The sequence below is a fragment of the Heterocephalus glaber genome, unplaced genomic scaffold (genome assembly GCF_053883595.1).
Source record: "Heterocephalus glaber isolate CG9 unplaced genomic scaffold, H.glaber_assembly_v1.0 deba00001442, whole genome shotgun sequence".
NCBI classification, from domain to species: Eukaryota; Metazoa; Chordata; class Mammalia; order Rodentia; family Bathyergidae; genus Heterocephalus; species Heterocephalus glaber.
In genome coordinates, this window is record NW_028258296.1 from 4,810,031 (window position 1) to 4,835,186 (window position 25,156).

Here is a 25,156-nt window from a genome sequence, read left to right on the forward strand (position 1 = left end):
TCATCAGCTGCATGACACAGAGAAGTGGTGTAGACACAGATGAAGGGCTTGAGACCTTAGGGTCTAAGACCCTTATCTCCCAGAGACACTCCTGTCCCATAATATATTTGACATCTCTACATAATACTTCCTTCCTGTACAGTAGTTTGTGTGCACGTGTGTGTGTATATGCACAGGGATACACACACACTCTTGTTTTACCCAGAGGAATATGTGAAAGCTTGTTTGCCTTTCTGAGCATGAATCGTTGAGCCCTCTCTTACTTTGCTTTCCTGTGTGTGATTTAGCAAAAAGCCCCCGGATGACACTGCGGCCCTCGCGCCCCTCTTTGGGCCCCCACTAGAATCGGCTTTCGATGAGCAGAAGACAGAAGGTAGGAAAACGCTGTCAATGGGTAGATTTGTTTTTCTTTCCTTTAAAGTATAACTTATGTAGAGTAAATATATGTATGATGAGGCATAATTTTTCATCTATCATCAGATCTTCATGGGAAAATGGGTTTTAATCTATGACATGTAATTGAAAAAAATGTTTAAAATTTTAAGACACATTGCTAGGAATTCCCCTCAAAATCCTGCTCCTTACTTTGAACACACTTATTCCGCCATTCTTGTCACTTTCTGAAGCAGCTCCAGAGTTCTCTTTCCTGAATGTCTTTAGTTTCCCTGTTGTGGCTATCTTGATGTATTGAATTGACTCAAAACATTTCCCTTTAGTGGTCATTTTGACTTTGGGAAAGAACCAGAAGTCACACAGTGCCAGATCTGGTGAATAACGTGGATGAGGACACAGTATCGTGCTTCTATGAGCCTGCTTTTCTACTGGATGGCCCTCGGTGGCAGCATTCACTATATTTTTTATCACACCTTGTAAAGACACTCAGGAAAGAGTGTCTACAACAGGGAAACACTTGGTGTTCCTGAGGAACACCAAGGTGTATGTATGCTAACACGGCATCGATCTAGAACCCATTGGTGGAGTTCCTTAAAAGTCAAGGGAATCGAAGCTTGGAAACCTGCTGAGTAAACTAAGTTACAATTAACAAAGAGACCTCGAAGGGTAATGAATTAAACAAGGGAGGATTTTGTTTCATGTTCACAGTCTAGAAGTAAACAGTGCAGGGCTGGTGAGGAAGCTCTGTTTTCTTCCGTGATTCCCCTCCTCTGAGTGGAAGAGAGCTGTACCAGCACTTAGCCCTGCTGGTCGGGAGGAGGGCTTGGCAGAGGCCAGTGGAATGGCTGCCTGCTGTAGGAGGAAAGCCTGGAAGAGGCACACATCACTTCTTGCCAAAGCCCGCTGGAGAGAATTTGATGCTGGCTGAGAACCCTTTTATTATAGAGAAACGGAGAATGGATCTGGGAAGCCGCCAACAGTCAGCCACACCTGAATATTCCCAGTAATTGAGTCAGGAAAATGTAGAAAGAGCATCCACAAACATCCCTTCAGTGACTCGGCGTCTGTAACTCAGAATCCCTCTGTAAATGTGGCCTTGTGGTAAGGCTATGATTGGCCTTATTAACCCACCCATCTGTGATCAGCCTCGCTTTAATGATGTAATTTAAGGTGACCAGAAGAGGAATTTGACTTGTTGACCCTGAATCTGCCTATTTAAGAAATTCCATAACTGTATGAAAGCCTTATATAAAAAGTAGAAACAAGTCTTAAAAATCACGGCAGTGTCCCGCTTCAGGTTCATGAAAACAGTGCTTCCCCACAGTATCTTCACAATACAGGCACTAAGACTGCCTTGGAGCTCGAGATGGAGAACTCAGCACCCCAGAGTCTGACTTGATTGTTCTTTGAGTGGTCTCAACCCCTGAAGTTCTGTAAAATCCCCACCATTGCAACAACTACAGTAGCTCTTCTCATATCCACGCTTCCCTCTTGGCCCTTTCGGACCTACTCACTCCTTTTGATTGATTCTTCTGTTGCTGATTTAAAAGGCTTTGGGGGGAAATCCTATCATTTGGGATCAGATATGCCTGGTCCAGATCTGGGTTTCTCTACTTTTTCTACCGACAAGTCATTTAATCACTGGAAGTCCTTGATTTCCTCTCCCCAAAGTGGCACTGAAATCAACCACACAGTGAGGTTGTGAGGATCAAAATATAATACGTAATCACAGCTTCAGGTCTCTGTGTACATCTCACAGAATCTGTATCTGTTGCCTTTTTCAATATCAGTAACTCCTGGGGTTGCTCTTCTTGTCGCCACTTCACACTGAAGGAAGGAAACTCAGAGAGGTTACATGACCTGCCCAAGGTCCCACGGTAAATCTAGAGGCTGAATTCAAATCCGGGTCCAACGGACCTCCCAGCCTGGCTCTCCAGCGTAAGGAATTATGCCAGTTCTTGCTGAGAAAAATGGCGTGGGTACTTGTTTATCACAGCAATTTTTAAAAAATCAGAACAAGAGAAAAATGTTAAGTTCTATGTCCTCAGTCCCAATACCTAATTGTCCTGACTTACTGCAGACCTACGAACTTGCTTACTTTTCTGAATCTCTGGAGATAGTCACCAAGCATTTTTAGAATAATGTAATTCTTTGATATTATGAAAGGTTTACTTAAGGACCCTGGAACACCTTTAAAGACAGGAACCACTGCATAGAACCCAGACATTTTCAGTTTTAAAGCTTATTCATAGCTCACTTTAAATGAACCACGTTATAACAAAGCAAATGCCCGTAAGATTAATGCTTGGATTTTCAAATGGGCACCAAAAACAGAGCCAGTGTGGGTACTGCTCTTCAGAATATCCTTAAGTGACCAGCCAGGAAAAAGATGCAAGTTCTATCTTGAAAGCTTTTCTATGGCTGTATGTACAGAGACACCCTTCCCACCCTAGCACCCCACGCTCTAGTCTGCTTCCAAAGAAGGAGCGGCACAATCCTAAATTAACCTTCCAGCGCAGGGCAAGGCAGAGATTATTCTGTGAAGCTCAGCTAAACTGAAAGTTCAAGTTCTAAAGTTGGGGTGGGGTGGTTCCTTTTTTGAACTTACCTTGGGAAATTCTTTTTATATTTCCAGTTCTTTTAGATCAGCCTGAAATATGGGGTCCGGGCCAACCAATTAATCCAAGCCTGGAGTCACCGAAGCTAACAAGGCCTTTTCCCACTGGAAGTAAGTTCTGTGTCTGTCGGCTGTCTGGAAAATGAGAGTCTCAGTCTGCTGTCTGTCTGCATAGTGAAATGAGGCCACTCTAGAAAGTCTATGTAAGCGAACTTTAAGCCATACCATGTTAAGAAGAAATGTTATGCAAACAAGGTTTTAGAGTTGAAGAGGCTATGACAGACTATGTAAGAGTAATAAAGTAATAAAATGAATGAAAATGATGAGCCCTGAATCAATGACTCTTCTGTCATCCCATTGCTCATTTGTTGCTTTCCTTCATTCATTCCTTCATCCCAGATGTTTGTGTAAGAATGAGAAGGAAATGAGTCAAAGAATCTGTTATGGTCCAAGCCCTGGACTATTGCCCAACATAAAGGTGCACAAGGAAGATACAGCCTCTGCTAGTCCTGCAGAGCAACTGAGGCTGCTTAGGACAAAGAGGACACGATGAAAGGAAAGAGTAGCTATTGAGAGCAAGAGAGACAAGACTGGATGCATGGGAGTGAGAAACTGAGACAGGAGAGGAGGATCATTTATGTAGAGCATATGGACCTGCTCATTCCAGCCTGCTCAGGTGGCTGGAGAAGGAGGTCTGAAGGTACAGCCCTTTACCTAGGGAGATTATGGATTGCTCATTTGGTCAAAGCCACCAGTGTGGTGGATCCATTGAATCCTCCTTCAGTAGACTGCCCATAGCAAGATGCATATGGGAAATGCTTCTTAAAATACCCACTGGAGATTGGATCAAAAAGTAGGCAAGTGAAATGAATAGACACTTCACAGAAGAAGTACAATAAATATATGAAGAATAGCCAATAAATATATGAAGAAATGTGCAACATCTCTGTCCATTATAGAAATGCCAATTAAAACAACACTGAGATTCCATCTTACACCAGAAAAATGGCCATAATAAAGAAATGAAACAATAACAAATGCTTGGGAAGCTGCAGGGGAGAAAGAAGCCTTCTGCAGTGTTGGCAGGAATGTAAACTAGTGAAAACACTATGAAAATCAGTATGGCAATTCCTCAAAAATCTAAAACTAGAAACTCCATTTGACCCAGCTAATCACCTTCTAGATATCTTCCCAAAAGAGTTAAAGACGTCGTGTTACAGTGATCCGTGCATACTCATGTTTATAGTACCACAACTCATAATAGCTAAATCTTGGAAGCAGCCTATGTCTTAGTTACTTTTCTCATTGCTGAGACAAAATACCCAACACGCACAAGATAAAGGAGGAAAGATTTATTTTGGCTCACAGTTTGTAAAGGTTTCCGACCACAGTCAGCTGGCTCCAAGGCAGGGCGGCATGGCAGAGAGGCATCGCAGAGGACAAAACAGTCCATGGCAGAGCAGGCATGAAGCAGCAAGCAACTAGCAGCAAGAGCAAGCCTGCCTTTCCTCTCTCCCTATATCCAGGCTATAAGCCTATTGGTTGGTGCCACCCTCAACCAGGGTGGGGCTTCTATTATCCACATGCAGAACTAGGCTAAATCCATTTAGTTATCACCCACCTGTAATCCCAGTATCACAAACCCTAGATCCAGCCACCTCCAAAAAAACCCCACCTATGTGTGCATGAGGCTTTGTGGGCACATCTAGATAAAATCCATGTAGATAAAATCCTGTATATCCATCAACAGGTTCATTCTTTGAATCTACCAAACATGGGCAATAACAAGAAAACATACATTTAAAGGAAGAAGAAAAAAAAATGTAGCCGTAAAAACAATAATTTCTAACTTCACCCACAAAGTGATGAGCCCAGTTCACAAGGGCAAATCCCTCGGTAAGGGTCATAATACTATACTTTTTCTTTCTCAACATTCTGTTTGGCTACAATTTTTACCAAGAGAATCTGGTCATTCTTTTTTGACTCAAGTCATTTTCCTTCTGACTTTCAAAAATATACTAAAATTTAAGAAATCTTTCCAGGCTCAATCTAGGCAATAATATCAACACTGGGTTAAAAACACCTCCCAGAGACCCCACCCAACCTGTTACCATTCTCCTAGATTTTAGCTATCTGTTAATATGATATTCCTTATCAGTCATAACTCCTGGAGACTGTTATCAACTGGTGCAGGAGATGAGACTTAGTTGTGGTATGAAGTTTTCAAATAATATTTGAATGAATAAAATGTTGATATTACTGTTGTCATGTAACATTCTTTTGACAAACTCTTGTTGTAGTACTATGGAAGGATCTGAATGGGTCCTGCTTCAATCTTTTGGCTTGGAACTTGAGAAACTGTAGACCATTAATGGCTAACCACCTCTAATGTCAGCCATGTGCGTGACAGTAGAAACTATGCCACTTATCTACAGCGCGCTGAGGAGCCCTGTCAGGGAGAACTCGGTCACTAACACTCCCTTCTCTTTACAGCACCTCCACCACTGCCTCCAAAACATGTCCCAGCCACCCCACCTCGGACAGGCTCCCCCTTAACAGTTGGACCAGGTAAACTTTCGGTCTTTTCTGTCCCCAGATGACTGGTAAACAACAGTGGCCCTGGGTCTCAGCGCGGTTGGCAGTTGTCATGCACTGCAGTGGTACAATGATGGCATCTGCTTTCACTTCCGATACAGTGCATTGTGCAGCCTTACTTTAAAACCATGCCAGCTTCACAAAAAGCGGGAAGAGTAACTCTTCAATTAATTTTCATCAGTGTAATTTTGTAAACAAGACCCACATTTACTTGTAACAATAAAACAAAAAAATGGTAATATGAAAAGTCACTGCTTAATGGGCCACTCACTTTCTTGGATCGTATTTAATGGTTTTTAAATTAATAGTCTCAAAGCACAATTTGTATTTTTCCAAGAACCAATAAAATTTGTGTTAGAACTGAAACTGTCAGGTCTATAAAGTCATCACAAGGTTCCCGGGGCAGGCAGTAAGCTGTTGGTAGGGATTTTTCCCCAGTAGTAGCCATTCACGTACTTACCACCTCGAAGTGAAGAGATGTGTAGAGATTATGAAACGGCAAGGAATTGGCGCAGCTTTTAGACACGTGACTTTCAGGGCACATTTTTACCATCTCTTACAATCAGTGCTGTGTATTCATACAATTTATAACCTGCCCAGTCTCATTGCACTAGCAGAGCAAAAGTAGTAATTGGCTATTTCCGTTCCTGGACCCTAGAATGCGGCTATCACTTTTGGAATTCTACTGCAGCTTCATCCTTTGCTATTTATGCAGTCTGATGAGTTTGATAAGTACAGAACAGGATATTTATCAACAAAAAAAGAAAGGTAGACCGGGGATTTAGCTCAGTGGTTCCGCCGCCTGCCTCACAAGCGCAAGGTTCCAAGTTCAATCCTTGGTACCAAAAGAAAAAAAAAAGAAAGAAAGGTAGACACAGTCATTTAGGAAATTTATATTGACTCAGTCCTGACAGAGAATCATCCAGAGTCTCATAAGCTAAGGTGCTTGCAAGCCCAAGCCGTCGGGGCCCTCTGTGTTCCCATAAATTATGTTAGCTATAAATAACCCTACCAGCAACACAATTATAAATATGGTGGGTGATGCAAAATGCTACCCCATTTCTCTGCAACCTTGAAGCCTTGAAAGTTAATTTTTTTCAGACTAGAAATATGGAACTATCAAGACAGTTCTTACTGTCCAAGAGTTATTTAAAGGCAATGCCTTCCAGTTATTTAAGTAATAATTTCTAATTTGAATAGCCTTAGTTAAAATAAATAATTACAATTCCTCAAGTTGCAATTGTTATCAGATATTTCCTGCAAGCTGTAGTAGTTTTTAAAGTTTTTTCCTATATTATTGATACAAATTATAAAGAATAGCTTCTATTAATGTTTAAAACAAAACTTTTTCTGTGTCATGGCTCCAGAGAAATAGTATCACAGTTATGCCTGTGATGTTAACAGGTTAGACATGATGAGAAAAGAAATTATGCAGATGTGTCAGTGACTTTCTTCTCTAGCGACCAGGTTTACATGTAGTGGTAATAAGTACATGTAATAAGTACCAGGTGCCTTCTCAGTAGCCCAGTGCATGTGTACCTGGGGTGTGTATGTGTGTGCTTGTAAATATGTTTATGAGGGTCTCTTAATATTTAAGTCTTTCCAATGTATTTAAGAGGATCTACAGCTAAAAGTGATGTCCGTTGTTTTTTTTTAACTAACAGGTATCATTAATTTCTCCTAAAATTTCTATGTAACATTCCAGAGTAGACAATCTTTATGAAACATGAGGGTGATTTTCAGTGCTCAGTTGTTTGTACATTTTGTGTGTGGATCTCACTAGGCCTGAGACCCAGACGCACCCTCCCTGTTGGGAGGAGTCTGTGCTTCTCCATACACCCACAGCTACCCCCTCAAGATGATCACCTTTGTCCACGGCTGAGCAGCCTGGACAGAAATATCATGTTCAGCATTTAAAAGATGATAAAAATGGCCAGGACCGGTCACTTTGCCAAAGAGTGAATAATAGCATAAAAGCATGATGCTTGCATGATGGAAGCAGGCAACCCTCACCCTCAGCTTGTAATCCAGTATTTTTCCATCATGAACTATGCCCACCATGGCCCCTCCCAAGGAAATATACTTACCCAGCTTGGCCTCAGCTCTCCCGTTCCCCCATACAAATAAGATGAACAAAGTCAATTAAAGGTTTAAAATCAACTACTTTAACCACAGGAAGTGACCAGTCAGCCACAGAGGCCAAAGTTGAAAAACTTCCGTCCATCAATGACTTGGACAGCATTTTTGGCCCAGTGCTGTCCCCCAGGTCCGTTGCTGTTAACACTGAAGAAAAGTGGGTGCAGTTTTCTGACACGCTCCTGGAACACGTTACTCCAGAGTTGGCTTCAAGGGAAAAGGTGGCGTCCCCAAGGGCGGCATCAGACGACCCAGCCGACTCCCCACCGCCAGGCTCTCCTGGCCCCCTGGGACCCTCGGGTCCCCCAGGGCCTGCTGGTCGTCCTCGTCATGTACCATCTCCACTCAATTTAGAAGAAGTGCAGAAGAAAGTGGCTGAGCAGAGCTTCATCAAGGATGATTACTTAGAAACAATCTCATCCGCGAAGGACTGGGGGTTGGGACAGAGAGCAACTCCGCCCACCCCCCCACCTCCCACCTACAGGACTGTGGTCTCGTCCCCTGGACCTGGCTCGGGCAGTGGTACCGGGACCGCCAGCGGTATGTCTTGCGGGTTGAGTGTGCTCGTGTGCCGGGGAATGGCCGTGGCTGTTGCAGTGTGAGCGACACCCTCCTCCCGCCTGGCATCAGCTTCAGGGCCCCTACCATTCCTCCCTGGTCTGGCGTCCCTTGGCCCCTGGCATGTCCTGGCCCATCCAGTGCTCACAGGGCAGTCATGGTCCAAGTCTGCAGATGCGTCCTGCCTTGCATCCCCAGCCCCAGGCGGGCCGTGCCTGCCACCCCGCAGTTAGGAGGCATCCATGTCTTAAAAGAACGCGGTGATATCATTGCTTGACCTTCAGGAGTGTTCTGCAAAGACAGATTTCACAGCGAGTGGGGTAAGGTCAGATGTCAGGTATTCTGCAAGGGCCTTAGGGTTTATGGGCGAATGCGGGGAGACAGTGAGCCTGTTTGTTTTCTTTTCTTTCTTCCATGAGTAAGGAGAAAACCATGCCAACCCTTCTTTTTTTAGAAAAAAAAGATACAAGGTTTGAAAAGGAAAATTAGGAGATTTTTAGAGAATAGCAGAAGAGAGGAAGGGAGGCAGGTAGGGAAGGGCTGACCTGTGGCTTCCCCAGCCCCATCAAGCTGGCCCCAAAGACAAACTTGTCCTCTAACCTCCATCAACTGCTACACGCTCAACTCTAAGTGTGGCGATGAGAAAATCTACCAGAAATGTACCTTCAGGGACTCTAATGGAAATTGTTACATGGAACTTAATTTTTTTGTTTTCCTTATTTGAAGCTGCATTTTGTGTTTTCTAATTCTGAAAGGCCTGGAACACTTCCTGTGCATACGAACGAAACATCGCAATTTTGCAGTACGTCTTTTCCATATCATTCAACTCACACTGCTCACCAGTCCCTGGCCAGGCCCCGGGTGCCTTCCCTCCCGCACATGTGGGTTCAGTTCAGACCCTTTGGGGTGGGGTGCTATTTTTTCTTCATTTGCTCTGAAAGACAACCCTCCAAAAGGAAAACTACTCAACACTCGAGTAAGTTTGGGCAACACTGCATTACACAAAATCAGCAAGGGTCTCTACCTCGGGGCGTCTGCCGGTCTTGACTTCGCCAGTAAGAACAACCCCAGTTCTTGGCCCTGGCACCACCCGAGAGCTTCTGCTTCTGTCTCACCCTCCCTACAGCCCCATGTGGTCGGTTCTGTCATGGTCCCCATGTCACCAATGCAAAAAGTGAGGCTCAAAGCTGTCAAATAATCTGCCCCAGTTTCCAGCTGCGGCCACAGCCCCAGGGTCTGTCTGATCCTAATCGGTGTGCTGCCTGGGCCTTTGTGAGGATTGGTCACAAAGTGGCCCAAACTGTTCCCCCACGCGCATCCACCTGTACAGTGCCATGTTGTCCACAAGATCCCAAACCCTGCGCCCTAAATGTGCCTCTCTGTGGCCCTGTCTCTCTTCTGCAGGGCTGGAGCAGCCTCCTCCAAGTGTCTGTTGCTTTCTGGTCTTTTCTGGGCTGCGAGTCTCCACACTGACCTGGAATGGTAACAGGTTAAGCCTCCAGATTGCAGAGCTGAAGAAGCCAGATATGCTCCGAGAGGGTTGCCCCTATGTTGTTTTCTAGGGGACTCCTTCTCTACCCAGGCTTCCCAGTCCCTCCAGAGGGGAACCCCAATACTCTCCACAAAGTGGGGGTCATCAGCATTTCTTCCATCGCCTCCCACAAAGCCCTGGGAGATGTTTGTTTCATTGAATTGACCATCAGTCTAATGAAGAAGAGAACAGTGTTAGCTTTCTCTTTGGAATCTTTGAAAGTTTCCTTTTAATGTTTATTTTCCATACCTTTTTGGAAATATTTTTTAAAGTTACCAGTAAAGACTGTTGATTCTTAGTAATTGAGCTGGAAAAAGCTGCACTTTGCTGGCACTAAAGGATTCTATTTCTAATTGGAAGATTGAACTGGGCCTGTGAAGTTCATAAATAAAGTCCCAGTTGGTTCGCTGCTTAATCTTTTACTGATGAACTATACCCAAACTAGCAAATGTAAACTGAAGATCGCAAAACATACCATCTGGCCTATGGTTTAAAAGATAAACGATGGTTCTCATTCCCGGCTGTTTATAACACTTAGCCTTGTGGGCCTAACCCTTCCTATCCTTTTCAGACTGGGTCTATCTGGATCAAACTGGGTCTGTTCTGCTCACAGAAGCTTGTGAGGCCGTTTTCCAGGGGTGATTCTTTGCGGGGCCTCTAGGTCCTGCAGAGCAGGTTTTAGTCAAAATGCCCTGTGGCTTCTAACTCCTGTAGTGTCTTTCTAACCTCACAAAAAAAGAAAAATCTATTACATCAATTCAGTAAAGAAAAAAGTGAGTTAATTGGGAGCATCCACAGAGGAAAAGGAAAGCAATTAACTTTGCAATTAACAATTTTCTCTTTTTTTGTTGTTGGATCTGTATCAAAAGTCATAATCTTTATATTATCAGTATCTATTGCCTTCTGTTTGGGTGGCTTTTCATATTTTAGCAAATACTTTCATAAGCATTTGCAATTTGAACTGCCACAGCTACCTTATAAGATAGAATGATATCTTGTATTAAAAAAAAAACAAGGAAACTGAGGCTCAGAAGACGCAGATTCCTCAGCTGACAAGAGGTGGGCAAGGGCAGAACACAGCCCACCGCACACTCCATCTAGGGTTGTCCCAGATTCCCCGCTGCCCTGAGGACAGACCCCAGTAACCACCATCATTACTGAAAGGGGGTTTTAAACTTCTCTTCTGCAGCATGAAGGGAAACTCAGAGCAGCTGAATTTTTCCTGAGGTTGCTTCAGAAGACTATTTCTTGGAAGAGAAATGTCTAATGCATAGACATTCGGGGCCATGCCTCAGCATGGTTTTCCAAAAGCTGAATGCAGTATGTGCCCCCATCAATAAAAACAGCCCCCTGAGACTTCTGATCCAGATCTCACTGCTCGAAGTACGAGTGTCCAGCCTGTGGCCTATGGCCCTGGATAGCTCCTAACTGAGCTGCCCTACAAGATTTTAAGCTCTTAACATTATGCTGTGATTTTTTGCAATATTTTTAAGGACTCGATTGCTCAAGACAAGCCAAAAGGTTGGTTTAAGCCAAAAACCATGGTTTAAAGGTTAATTTCCCATTTCCACACTGTCACTTCTGTCTTCTGAATAATCTCTCCACATAATACCCCAAAGAAAACTTTCCAATGGAGCCTAGCAGAACATTCCCCATTTTTTAAGTTTTGGTTCTATTTTTCTAAAGAGAACTTTAGCCACCGACTAAGTACATTTACATGGAAAGAGATGTGAGCAGGCTCAGTATGCCAAAATAAGAAGAGACTTTATGCCAAATGTAGTGGAACTCTGCTGTCTGTCTAAAGCCACGCGAGGTTTAAGAGCTCTGGAGTTGAGTAGAACATTTGAGCTTTGTGATCTTGGGCAAGTTAGAATCCCTGAGCTTCTGTTTCCCTTGAGATGTAGCAGTACCTTGCTCCAAAGCTTGTCACATTGACCTAGCATAGATCCTGGCCCCATAGAAGAAAAAGCACAGTAAAGAGAGAATGCAGTAGGTGCTGAATCAGGTGGAGGCGGGAGGGTAGAGGAGGACACAGTAATCTCGAGTAGATTTTATACCAGTGGGATTTCAATCAGCACAGCAATACAGAGAAACGCACTCGAGATTTCACATGGTTAAAAAGAGAAGCAAGGGTCCCGCTCCCCGGGGACTCCAAAGATGAGGCAGATTCTGAGATAGTGGGTTTGACTACTTAACTTCAAGCTTCTTTGAAAATGCAAAACTTTTGAGTCTGAGATGCTGGAGTAGGACTCTGGAGAAGTCGGTTTCCTGCTGTGGCTGTAAGGGAGGCTGAGGTTTGAGGAGACCTGGGAGAGGGGAGGGGATATTTCCCCGAGGTAGGATTTCTTAGGGTTTTCTTGGGACAGTTGGAAACCTGTGTTTCTAACCAACATGAGGAAACCTCTGAACAGCAACTGCTTGAATATCGATGTGACCCCCTAAGGTCGCGGCCGAGTGGCCTCCCACGCATCTCAGACACATGACGGAAGACAGGGACCCCACGAGCAGAGACCCCGCTGGTCTGCTGATGGTGTGCATGCCAGCCTCTGTGTGACATCTGTGTTCATGTGCTTGTCATGGGCGGCCAGAAAAGTAAATCCGAGAGGCTCTTCCGAAATTCCCCATGAAAATCACCACGGGTAAACTCTGCATGAACATGTACCCAAGCTCCGCCTTCCCAAAGTAAATCCTCCACATTTGGTGTGTTCCTATAATGAAGATTTAAATCACAAAGTACTCAACCAAAAGCTAATTCACTTTCTTATCATTTCTCCTTTTTTGTTTTTACAGCAAGTATTCGGCTACATTGATAAAGTTAGCATTAGTATTTTGACACATGGTCAGAAGCATAATTCTCTGATCCATCTTTAAAAAAGAGAACTCTTACGTGGATAAATCATCTGCCTTCATCCAAGTTCTCCAAGTTCTCTTCCATTTTCATCTTGGGCATATATATTCTGAATATAAACAAAAACCAAAAACTTTGTCCTAAGTTCGGTGGGTATATGATCAAAATGAAAAGCACCTACCAGCCACCCAAGAGTCATAAGAATTTATCCCCTGTCACAAAAAGAGAGTAGCAAAGGATTTACCTTTCAGTGGGTGTCCCATGACAACAGAAGGTAATGAGCTTCAGCTTCTGCCATCAACCATAGTTCAACTGAGTAAGTTTTTTTCTTTATTAAACAAAAAAGAAAAAACCATGTGTGCTGCAGTTTTTAGTGTGGTAATTGACAAAAATAAAATTGTCCGTGATTGGCATTGTGCAGTGATGTCAGCGCTTGCTGCACCCGGGGCTCCAGCCACTTCTGATGCCAGCCTGTCTTCCAGGTGCGTCATCGCCTGCTCGGCCAGCCACTCCCTTGGTCCCTTGCAGCGGCAGCAGCACTCCACCGCCCCCTCCTCCCCGCCCTCCATCAAGACCAAAGCTGCCTCCAGGGAAGCCTGGAGTCGGAGATGTGGTACGTGCCCCCCGGCCCCCCGCTCCATCAGAAACAGATGGTGCGGATGCACAAGACCTCAGAGTACCCTGGCACAGGATACCCCAACCCTACCACTTCATGCTCCACTTCCTGGCTGAGCCTCAGACACCCATGCCCATAACCTCAGGGGTGGCTCAGGAAGGGTCTCCAGCAGCTCTGAAGCCAAGGTCTGAGGAGGCAGGAATAGGACCCGTAGGCCCTCAGCTCTGCAGAGGAAGAGAGTGATGATCAGTAGTGCGAAACCCTTTAGAAAGAGAGATTTCCCTTCACAAGATTTATCTGATTCTGTCCAACTCCAAGCAAGAGCCAGAGTTGATTTTGAACCCTAGGTTCATCCCAGGTTTTGACACCAATGCTGACAAAATACTAGTGGCTGGCACTCTGGTGAGAGTTAAGAGGAGGGTGGTGGCCCCGTGGACAGACGGATGGACGGGCGGGCGGGAAGCAGGAGCTCCTCGCGCTGTCTTAAGGGCGAGGGAGGGGTGGGACACATTCTGTGAGAACAGTTAAGGGACTTGTGGCAGAGGTAAATTCGATCGGCACCTGTGCACAGGGTCACAAGCAGCCACATCCATAACACTTGGGTGGCGGCTGGGCTAGCAGAGTCCAGGATTTTGTGTTGAAGATCTTCAGATGTGAGCACTGCTTTCCTAGTCCCTGGAGGTTTGGGGACTGCAGCACAGGCCCCAGCTTCTCGAAGCCTGATGTACGCCTCGAGTTTAGCGGGCTGTGGTTTAGGGCTCCTCCGGCGCTGCCCCACACTCCCGGATACACAGTCTGCCTTGGGGTGCACAGGAAGTCAACGGTAGGCCCCAAGAGCCCCTGTTGTCCTACCCAGGGCTGGGAGACATTAAAAAGGTGGGAGCAAAGTGCTACAAGCTGCGTATCTAACTTTTCACCTCTTTTCTTCTCCCCGCAGTCCAGGCCCTTTAGCCCTCCCGTACACTCTTCCAGCCCTCCTCCGATAGCACCCTTAGCCCGCGCAGAAAGCACTTCTTCAATCTCATCCACCAATTCCCTGAGCGCAGCCACCACTCCCACCGTCGGTAAACTCTCTCTTCTCTCTTTTCAAAGTCTGTTTGTGGTGTTGACCGGCTGTCTTTCGCCCCAAACCCGCCAAGGCCTGTGTTTCTGGTTGAAATTGTTCTGCTATATGTTCTGCTCCTGCCACCGGACTCTTCTGAGCAAAGGGGGCCCAGCGCTTCCCAAATGCACAAATAACAAGAACGCGAGCTCCTGGGTTGGCAGATGTTTTCTTATGCTGCTTCCTACAGAGCTATTCACAAAAGCACAGGCAAAAGCATCAAGGAAGGTCTTGTAATTCAGTTATTCCTTACAATACACATAGCCTCCTTTGAAGGGAAATGTTTAAATTCCAACTGTGCACCACCTCCGAAAACATCAAATTGGTTTATTTTTTGGAAGGTTTCATTTCTCCATCACTTGGGGGTTGTCCTGAAGTTGACAAATGGTATAAACACTGGCATTGTGAGACATCCATGAATTTTTTGCCATTTTTTTTCCTAATGCTCCTCAGTGATATGTAGTCAGTTTTCCCAGAAAAAAATAATAATAAGTCATTGCTGACATCTGCAGAAAATGTCTTTGAGCCTCTTTCTTTGTGCTGTGATGGAAGTGAAGGCTCGGGAATGTGCGCTCAGCTGGGTGGCCCCCAGGAGGACCTGCCTGACCCCCCTTCCGCTCCTGCTGTCCTGGCCCCGCTGTTGCATGGTGTCCTGGATCAGGGCTTTTCCCATTCTTTCCCTGTCATCTTCCCATGTGGTGGGGACTCCTCCCCAGTCCCTCCAGGTCACCAGGCATCTCCCCCTCCTGCCTTGCTACCCTGCCTGGGATGTAGCCTGATCCAAGCCAGGCCCTCTCTGGATGAGAACCACCTGTTTCCGCAGAGAAACGAGCAGAAGTGTGCCTGCCTCTCAGAGGCCCCTCAGAGAATTCGACTCCATCGCGTGCTCTGTCAGACCGTCCAGAAGAGCCCTTTACGTTTCCTGAAAGTCTAGCCAGGAATCCAACTCTGTGCAGTATTGTCAGATGGTTTACACTGTGTGGCCACCATGTCTGTTCCTTATCTTCATCAACTGTGGCACATTGGGGTTTCCGGGCTTTCAAAGCCCATCGGCTCTTTTCTTTCTGATTTTTTGTGTGTTTTTGTTACAGCCCAACTTTATTTTTAACTCTCTTTAATTGCCTTGATCATTGCGTCCACACACACACACCCCCACCGCACTGTTTTGCTTTCTCACGAGGTTTGTCCAGCGCACATGCACACATGCACTCACACCCCCTGTGATCTGTCTTTTGGTCACAGAGGAAAGCAAGAGTAACTGTCATGGGGAGCAGACTCCAGTGACCCCAGATGGAGCATCTAACAGATCCTCTCAGCTCACCACTATTCCGAGAGAAAATTGCACGCACAGGGAGTGTGAACTGGCCCCGTGCTTTGGATCATGTGTTTCTGTCCTCCCTGCTGCAGATGTTGCAATTCCTAGCCAGCAACTCTGATTCTCAACACACCTGAATTGTGTTCTTTCAAGACAAACCACAGCAGGGTTTAACAAAGCCACCTAAGAGGATGGTCACATCACTTCACTGACCCCACCCGCTTGCTTCTGTTGCTTTTATTTGCTTTTGTCTGCCTGCCCCCTGAATCCTTTGCCCTCCTGTTCTTCATTCCCTCCTACTGTGTGTCCCCTGGTAGCCCCTTCTCTCCGAAGTAAATCCTTTGCTGAGGGACCAACCAAGCAATAGCTTCGTGTCTGTGTTGTTTCTCTGTCCCTGGGGAGGATGTGCCTTGGCTGTTCAGCACCAAGAGGCCTAATCCTGGTGGACTTGGAAGGTCTGCTCAATGCAGTCAGAGCCCTGAGGGTGGCCAACCATGTCCACAGCAAATTCCTGAATTTGACGTCCCAACATTCCCCTCCCATGGCCACAGGACTTTTTTTTGACATTTCCTATGGCAGTCAAGCCACACTTGGGACAAGTATGTGGAGATAAAAGAGCCAACTTTAAAGTGATTTTTGAGATCTAAAGTTTTAACAGCAAATCTAAGCCTCTACACATATAAGAAAATGCACCTGATTGGGGCCAGGGATTTAGCTTAGTGGTTTTGCCGCCTGCTGCGCAAGCGCAAGGATCCAAGTTCAACCCCTGGTACCAAAAAAAAAAAAAAGAAAAGAAAAGAAAATGCCCCTGAAAGGCTGTAGACATAAAATTTTTAGTAAAAGCTATAATATAGAGTAGAAATCTGATAACATATAAGAAAACAAAACATAAAATATGTCCCCCAAGATGGACAGCAACTCTAAAGCTTTCTTTAAAAAAATAATAACTACATCAGTGTCAATTATTCTGCACAAAATGCTATTTTGTTGGAAGGGCCTGTCTCATAGACCTTCCCATAGATATTTTAGGGCTTGCATTCACTTGCATTCTAGCTACTGAAGACGCTCAGTGCATGAGAAAAGCCAATTGACAGGCGATACCCTAAAACTTTAAGACATGACAAAAAGTAGCTTCCCTGCCTTATTCCCAAAGCCCAGGCAACAAGCAAATAAAATATTTCCCAAAAACTTTATCAGATACTTTCCTACCCTTTTTATGTTCTTAACTGCTCTACAGTGTAGATCGGTCTTTGTACAGATTTTCTTCGAGGCTCTATTAGGGTTGTGATCATACTTTTAAGACTTGTGGCATTATTATCTTTTTAAGCACATAGAGTAAAAACCGCAATCACACCTGCATTTGATAGATGGTGAGAAGAGAAACCATGTAAAGATCTGACACCATGGAGGACCAGAGCCTCAATTCATGACGCTGTGACCCATTCCCAGAGACATTTAGACGCAGGTGGATACCACAGCCAAAGATGGAACTATGATAATGCTGTTCAAAATTAACAGCCCGTAACAATCAAAGGCATGTGCAGGGCAAACTGAATCTGGATATTGAGGAGATTGGAGTGGGATGGATCGTGCAGGGACTCAGATTTATACCGTTGCTGCCGCAGCCATGTTGAGAGCCAGCTTCTGTAAAAACCTGTGAGCTGGGTGAGGCGAGGCGTGGGGATGTCAAGGCCCCATCCGGAGGCTCCTGTGCAGGGCACACGTCTGGCCTCTTGGGACTGTGCTGGAGTGAGACGCACTTGCACAGGTCAGTTATTACGGACAGTGCCTGTAGCGCCTGTGTCAGAGCCGGGTGGGCTTTTCCCCTGGACCTGACTTCTACCAAATTCGCAGATGCTAAAATTTGGCATTTTTAAGAGTTTAGTTCCTTCTCATAGAGTGGTCATCCGAGAAGCACATCACTTCCTATATTCTAATCACAATTCCAGTATCCTGTTTCCTTTTCTCATGAAAGTCATTCCTGTGTTCCTATCAGTAAAGTGCACTGCTTGATTTCATTTGGGATTTGTTATTTGTGTTTTCGTTTTCCATTTGTTTATGTTTCTTTGGTTCGTAGTGTCAGAAGATGATGTTTTTTATGACAAACGCCCCTCGTTTGAAAGGCGCTGTGACACGCCTGCAGGTATGGTTCTAGCCGAGTGGTCTCTAGATATTTAGATTTTAAAAATCCAAGCCATTATCCATCTGAATGCTGGAAACATCATGGATACACTCTTCACCTCATGAGTGTCCAGTGCCCTCAGGTGCATCCTGTCCATTTGTCACCCATCGTGGAACTCATGCCCCTGAAACATTTTTAAGTGGACATATTAAAAAGCAGCGGGTTGCATGACAGTTTCTCAGTGAAAAGGTTCAGAAAAGGTGAGATGCTACTGCTTCGTCAATTTCCAAAGGAAGAAATAATTGAACTGCTCAGAATCACATGTCAGGTGACTGCTTTTTAAGTGGAAAACATGACCGAGCACCACTAGAGCACACTGTCTTTGGTACCGAGGTAAAGGGTGCCTGTGTCCGACGCCTCAGCGGATTCCACTGGAGAGCATGGAAGACCTACGTGATCTTCCATGAACTTGGAACTGATATGCAATGCTGGTGTCATTGAAAAGCTAAGCTAATAATTCAGACGCTCCATAACTCTGAGTTTATCTTTTTGGAAACCTAGAAGGGGATGACACTGAAGATGAAATGGTTACAGCAGTTGCTGAATGACAGTTTGCCCAAATTAGTGCAGTTAAAAGATGCTGGCGCCCCTGCATGGCCAGGAAGTCTCCTCTGCAGGCACACGGCACCCGGTGTCAAGCCCCCTACCACCACCCATGCCTCTGGGCCCCCACGCTTTGCTTTTGCTTTCTGTTCCCTCAACTAAACAAGCCTAGGACACTGCCTTCCCTGTTTCCCCGCACGCTGACGCTGACGCTGACGCTGACGGCATGCAGTGCCTCCGCCCTACCCCGTGGCGAGATTAATGACCTGCTCTGTAACTCATGTTTTGTCCTTCTCTCTCCCTCCTTAACCTTCCCATCCCGCTTCAACTCCTGGCCATACAGAGAATGAACAGCCTTCCCTCGTTTGGTTTGACAGAGGAAAGTTTTATTTGACTTTTGAAGGTAAGTAGTGCATAGCATACCAGATTCTAATTTATACTCCCTGTCCTTTCCCTGATGGCATTTCAAAATCCCAGTTCTCTTCAAAAGTTCTGATCTCACTTTCTACATTGGAAGCAAAAATGCTATGGCTACTTAGAAAATTTTAATGACTAAAGAAAACATTACATGAATTTGGTCTGTCTGTGATCTTCAATTTTTCATATTGAACAAATTAAAGCCAATTTGCAGTTAATATTAGTTACTTGATTAATTATGATCAATTAAAACAAAACAAAACACACCTTCTTTTTGACCAATGAACTTAACTCTGTCAACCAGGGCTCTTTCCTCACTCTTGCAAATGGAATGCAACAAATAGAAGGACATTTTGGTTGGTACTGACATTCAACTTTGCTTTGGATAATTAATATTCCAGATATAGCATCCATTATTGTAAATGATATGTGCATATATTCTTATGACAAGGTATGCCTAGGAGATTTGAAAAATAGAGGGGGAAAGGAGGGCTTTAGTAGGTTTGATTTGCAACTAAAATGACTGCAGTAAAATGGACAACTATCGCTGGACTTGCCATTTGTGGAGAATGTGGAAAATAGACGTAAATATGATGCCAGGTTTCTAAGCTCAGTGTTTGGTAATTTGTTATACCCTGAATTAAGGATTAACCTTCTTCTGTTTTATATTTAAGTTCTTAATCATCTTAACAAGTCTGGCAGCTGATAAATGGTCCATTTAAACTAATGGTGGCGGGGGGGGGGGCCGGAATTAAGGCATTTAACTTAATTAATGGGCCACCTTCCACAGAAAGATTCATCATATAAGCCCCTAGTTGCTAGATTTTAAATACTTTAATGTATCCTGAGGTTAAAAGTTGGCCAAGAAATGTTCTACTCTAGAACTGAATCTCAATATTGAACTTGTGTTTGGGTTTAATGACAAGTGGAATTTTCCTCAGATGTGTGATTTAATGCAATTTTTTAAATTAGGATGGCTGGTCTGGGATTTAGCTCAGTGGTGCCGCCACCTGCCTTCCAAGTGCAAGGTCCTGAGTTTGATTCCCTGTACCAAAAAAAAAAAAAAGTTAACATGGCTGATACTGTATACATAAAAATACTTGTAGCTTTTATCTCTCAATAGTGAAGTTTGTTTGCAAGATAGCACTAGAGACAGAAGTCCTTAGCTCAGAGCAGCTCAGGTAGCTGTAGGAGGGATGGTCTGATTTCAAACTTTTCAAATATTTTGATGTCATTCCTGACAGTGGACAGGTGGGTAGTGGACATTCCTGATAGTGGACTGGTACTAGGCAGATTTCTTGGAAAGATGGACATTTTCCTCATGATATCAAAGTCTTCATTGCCTTAAGTCATTAATTTTAAAATAACTAAGATGCGAGGTCCAAAACATGTGACTTCCTAAACTTTGTTTGAATCAGGCGAAGTTAAAAAGTGTCCAGGTGTTTTTTATTGACCAGCACATCCCATAAGAAGAAGCTACAGCTGAGTAGGTTGAGAAAGGAAAACATTAGACTGTAATTCTACCTCACAAGCGTCCTGAAGCTTTGCTGAACATAGATCTTTTATAATCAACTTCACTGAAATTGTAATCTGTTTGGTTTAAGCTGGGAAAAGAAAGCACACTGGGTCATGAACGTGCCGACTTCTTAAATTCATCCAAGAGCATATCCTGTTGAACCCATCAGTTGTCCTTCTGAGGTGAGAAGGAAAGATATTTCCATGATAAATGTGCCCGCTATACATTTGAAAGATAGTTTTGCAGGGTACATCTATCTGGGTTGGAGGCTGTTTCCTTTTAGGGCTTGGAATATGTCACTCCAAGCTCTTCTTGCCTTGATGGTTTGTGTTGAGAAGTCTGCTGTGATTCTGATGGGCTTTCCTTTGTATGTGATTTGTTTCTTTTCTCTGACTGCTTGGAGAACTTTGTTCTTCTGTTGTGTTTCTGGAATCTTAACAATTATATGCCTATGTGTAGATTTTTTTTGATCAAGGCTATTTGGAGTCCTATATGCCTCACTTATCTGTATGTCAAGCTCTTTTCCCCTGCTTGGGAAGTTTTCTGCCATTATTTCTGTGAAGAGATTTTTTATGTCATCTCCACTCTCTCCTGTTTCTTCATTGAGCCCAGTCAGTCTTATGTTATTCTTTTTTGCATCATCTAGCAGCTGCTGGATTGATTTCTCATGTTCCCTTATAATTTTGAAGCAATTTTTCTTTTCCTGGTTACTAATTGCAATCTTATCTTCTATATCTGAAATTCTGTCCTCACACTGGCTCATTCTGCTGTGTAGACTTTCAGTGGAGTTTTTCATGTCCTGGAAATCTATTTGCATCTGTTTTATGGATTCCATTTGTTTCTTATGTTGGGATTCCATCATGTTCCTGAGCTCCTCTCTAGATTTCTTAATCATGTCTTGCACTAAGGGCACAATTTCTCCTGTTATCTGAGAAATTATTTCTGATTTCATTTTTTCCAGATCCCCTTTTGTTGCCAGTTCAGTGGGTCCAGGTGGTTGAGTATCAGAGGGTTCCATCTCATTTCCCTTTGGGGTTGCTGTAGGTGATCTGGAAGTCTGGTTTTGAGACTTATTTATGTGTTTTCTCATTTCAACTGGGGCGGGGGGCTGTTAGTGCCTGCACAGGGGCCGGGAGCAGCGGTAGGGATGGTGACCCAAAAGCCCTTTCCTGTGGGCTGGGTGCAGCCGGAGGGATGGTGGCCGGGAAACCCCTTCCTCTGGACCAGGAGCAGTGGGATGGTGGCTCAGAAGCCCCTCCCTCTGGGCCGGGAGCAGTGGGAGGGATGGTGGCCCGGAAGCCCCTTCCTCTGGGCCAGGAGCACCCGCTATACATTTGAACAAATCCCTAGAGCATTTGAAGATCAAGATGTTTCCACAGATGTGCTGTCCCTCTCCTGGGTTAGCTTCCATAACTGTAAATCTCTCTTGTATGTGGTGGTGAGAAAACAAACAACTGCTTGTCACCAGAAGTTCTCGAGTGTCCTCGTGTCTAACATCATCATGAGCTTAGTCCTTTGGCCTCTCACCCCCCATTCAGCCTCCTCCTAGACACCCCAGCTCCTGTGTCCCGAGTTCCTCCCTTGTCCTGGGGGAGGCTTACCTAGCAGGACCCTTCTCTAGTGAGCACACTCTATTATTTAGGGTTACGTGCCTGCATTCTGCTGTCTTTGCCAGTAATGCAGGTGCAATAACTCTATGCTAATCAGCAGACCTCCACAACTCATGTAACCCACATGTCCTTGCAAGGAGGCGCTACTATCATTGACATCTTACGGGTGAGCAGAGGCTCTGAGAACTAGGTAACCATCCCGAAGTTATACACCTAGTCAGTGGTTAAATTGGCCCTAGTATTAAAGCATGAAATTGATGCTTGTAATCACTATGAATGTGAATTGCATCACTTCAGAACCTTGTGCTCTTGAGCAGATAACATCTGAGTCTCCATTTTAGTATCTTTAAAATGTCAGGTATAATGCCTACCTGGCAAGATAATTAGTGAAAATCAAACAAGATCATTGTTTATTAATGTACTCTGCAATATGAAAGAATTTTTATTATTCCGACTTTGAGATTGCTTCAGACTGACTGAGGAGAACTAAGAGAAAAGATCGAGACTAGGTTCCAACATGCACCTTTTTCGTATTTTAGTTCTTTCTTTCTCGCTCATGTGAGCTGTCAGCCCTCCGGTGGTGACTAAGCCACAGTTGTCTTGTCTGTCCATCAGACTGGTTGCTGGTGCATTTCTTCCTCTGCTGGCCATAGTGCTGTGAACACGGAGCTGTTTCTGAAGTATCCCTCACTCACAAGAAAGCAAATATTAGTCCAACTTGGACAACTTTTGCTTTGCTTGAGATTGAAGCATTTCTTTCCCCAGAGAGGAAAGGAGGAGCCTTGAGGGTGAGTCACAATTGCCTGGATGCAGAAGTTGGTTTCAGACCAGGATCTCTGTCTGCCTGGGTTACCAAATGGGGAACTAACTCACCTAGAACAAAGTCTGACAATTTTGCAACCTTAAGTATAATTAAATACTTCCCTAGAACAGGAAAAGAGAAATAGGACCAAGATGAACAGAATAGCTCATTTATTTCCTCATTCAGAGGCTCATAATTATTCCGTGAACTCTTCTTAGCTACAGGCTTCTCTGAGGGAATGATGGTGGTCAAACAAAATGGCTTCTAAGAAGTCACAAGAAACAGAAGAGTTTAGCACTTCCTGTAAAGTGCTGGAGCGAGTGCCATAGCAGAGTTGCAAAAACATTCTAGAAAAGTATGAAAGAGAGACTTTTTAAAGTAGGAAAAATCTGGAATAAGTTCTTGGAGGAACAGTGACATGCAAGGACAAATGAAACTTCAGAAAGCCAAGCGTGGCCCGTTCGAAGGAATAAGTTGAACAAAGGCATTAGGTGGTTAATATCCAGGCTGTACCCAGGGAAGAGAGGCGAAGCAAAGTGAAAACTGTTTGAAGAGATGAATTGAAAGGTCAGTAGAGGTCATCTTGTAAAGAGACAGGGTCATATTCTTACTGGAAGAAGGAATTTGAATTACACCCCTATGCAAAATAGAATTTTAAGAATTTTTTGAGAAAGAAAAATTAGATTTTGATCATTAGAGGCAAGGAGAAACTTAAGCATCTAAGTAGCCTGAGTCCAGAAGTAAATGGACTGCGGAAATTTGAGGGTCGTATGCTTAGAAGTAAGGGCTGAATCTATGGAAGTGATGGCTGAACATTGGGGAATCCTTGGGCTCAGGAGCCATAGTGGAAAGAGAACACATTCGTAACTTGAACTTCCTCCGTTGTGTTTTTCTTTTTTTAAAAAATGAGCGATTCATTTTGAGTATGACAGTTAATAGTTGTGCCTTTGTAGGGTACACTAATGGCCCAGATCTTGCTGGTTGCTGTCTCTCACTGCCCAAGCCTGAGGCAAGGCCTGGGTGGCTGAGCCATCACACCCAGTGGGACAACCTGAGCTTCAGACAGGAAATCACGGCCGTCCTGCGGGAAGAGAACCCAGCGTTCCGTGGCCCTTACTGCAAATGCACGTTACACAGTGCTGATGCACTGCTCCTTCCTCCCGGCTGCTGCCCATCAAAGCACTTAGTACTCTCTTGAGCATGCCTCATCCACGTCTGTTTGGTAACTTACCTTCTTTCTACTTTTTCTTCCTCCTCTCTCTCAGACATGAACATCAAAACAGAATACGAGATTGAAGGAAAATTTAGTGTTTGTTGTCCACATCAAAAAAAAAATGAAATGGCTTGCATAAACTTTTAAAAAATTAATAAATCTTGCATTTCTTTGCTCCTGAATAGGAAGAAAGTTATCTTTATGGGACATTTCATTTTTCTTTTCCATGTAGTAGGAGCTCTTAGGGAAAATGTTAAAGTTCTCCACCTACCCCTCAGTAACCTTAGACATGTAAGTCATGTTCAACTGGAGGAATTAGTTGTGCCTTCATTTTATAAAACTTTGACTAAAGTACGTCTCACACTAGCTTCAAGATGCTCATGCCTATCTGTGCTCAAGTTAATATTCTTTAGCAGGAGACAGAATTATCTTACATGTTTTAAGCATTTGTACAAACTTGAATATGATGAATGTGCAGCAAAATGCTAACAATTTCCGTATTCACTAACTCTGCAGTAGGTAGACATCTGATAGGGAAAACAATTAACACATTTGTAAAAAGAGGACTTCATAATGTTGCTGCCAATGCAGATACTGTTATGGCATATTCATGCCATCAACTGGTATTTACCGAGTGCCTGTGATGTGTGTGACACTGTGAAAGGTATCGGTAAGAAAGACTGTCCCTGTGTTCATAGGACATAGAAGCTATACATCAAGCAAGCAGTAACAATAATGTGTAAAGAATATTATAAATACGGAGGCACCAGCAGGGACCTGTAACCTGGCCTAGAAGTTGGGGTAATAGGAGAAATGAGAGTGACATTTAAATCTGGGGAGAGAGAGCTTGCTTCAAAACAATATGAAATGTTGCTGGGTGAGAGTTCTAGTATAAAAATCTAATCTAATGTGTATTACCCTAAATGTATACAGGGTTTTATCCTAGATATTAGAAATAGAAGAAGTTCCAACTAGTATCAGTTTACTCTTAAAACATGTATACACGTGAATGCACACATACATATGTGTGTGATCTCTACATAAAGATATGGAATATATACTTCATATCAGAAAAAAAGAGATGTGTGTGTGTGTGTGTGTGTGTGCGCGCGTGCACGCACTGCATGGGCCCTGCCGTAGTCCTTCTGGATCTGACTTACAG

The 25,156-nt window shown here is 44.1% G+C and overlaps 1 protein-coding gene across 18 annotated transcripts in view; it reads left to right on the forward strand.

Annotated features, from left to right (window-relative positions):
* Positions 1-25,156, forward strand: part of Sgip1 (SH3GL interacting endocytic adaptor 1) — a 195,436-nt gene that overhangs the window by 137,180 nt on the left and 33,100 nt on the right. For 6 of the 18 annotated variants that reach the window (XM_087212873.1, XM_013070980.3, XM_087212865.1 and 3 more), the window contains 8 exons: positions 288-373; positions 3,029-3,121; positions 5,504-5,578; positions 7,781-8,281; positions 13,161-13,291; positions 14,232-14,358; positions 17,789-17,854; positions 18,780-18,839. In XM_087212873.1, the coding sequence (XP_087068999.1) occupies positions 288-373; positions 3,029-3,121; positions 5,504-5,578; positions 7,781-8,281; positions 13,161-13,291; positions 14,232-14,358; positions 17,789-17,854; positions 18,780-18,839 (1,139 nt within the window). The remainder of the gene's footprint in view (positions 1-287; positions 374-3,028; positions 3,122-5,503; positions 5,579-7,780; positions 8,282-13,160; positions 13,292-14,231; positions 14,359-17,788; positions 17,855-18,779; positions 18,840-25,156) is intronic. The other 12 variants (XM_087212878.1, XM_013070988.3, XM_087212880.1 and 9 more) reach the window with 8 other exon arrangements.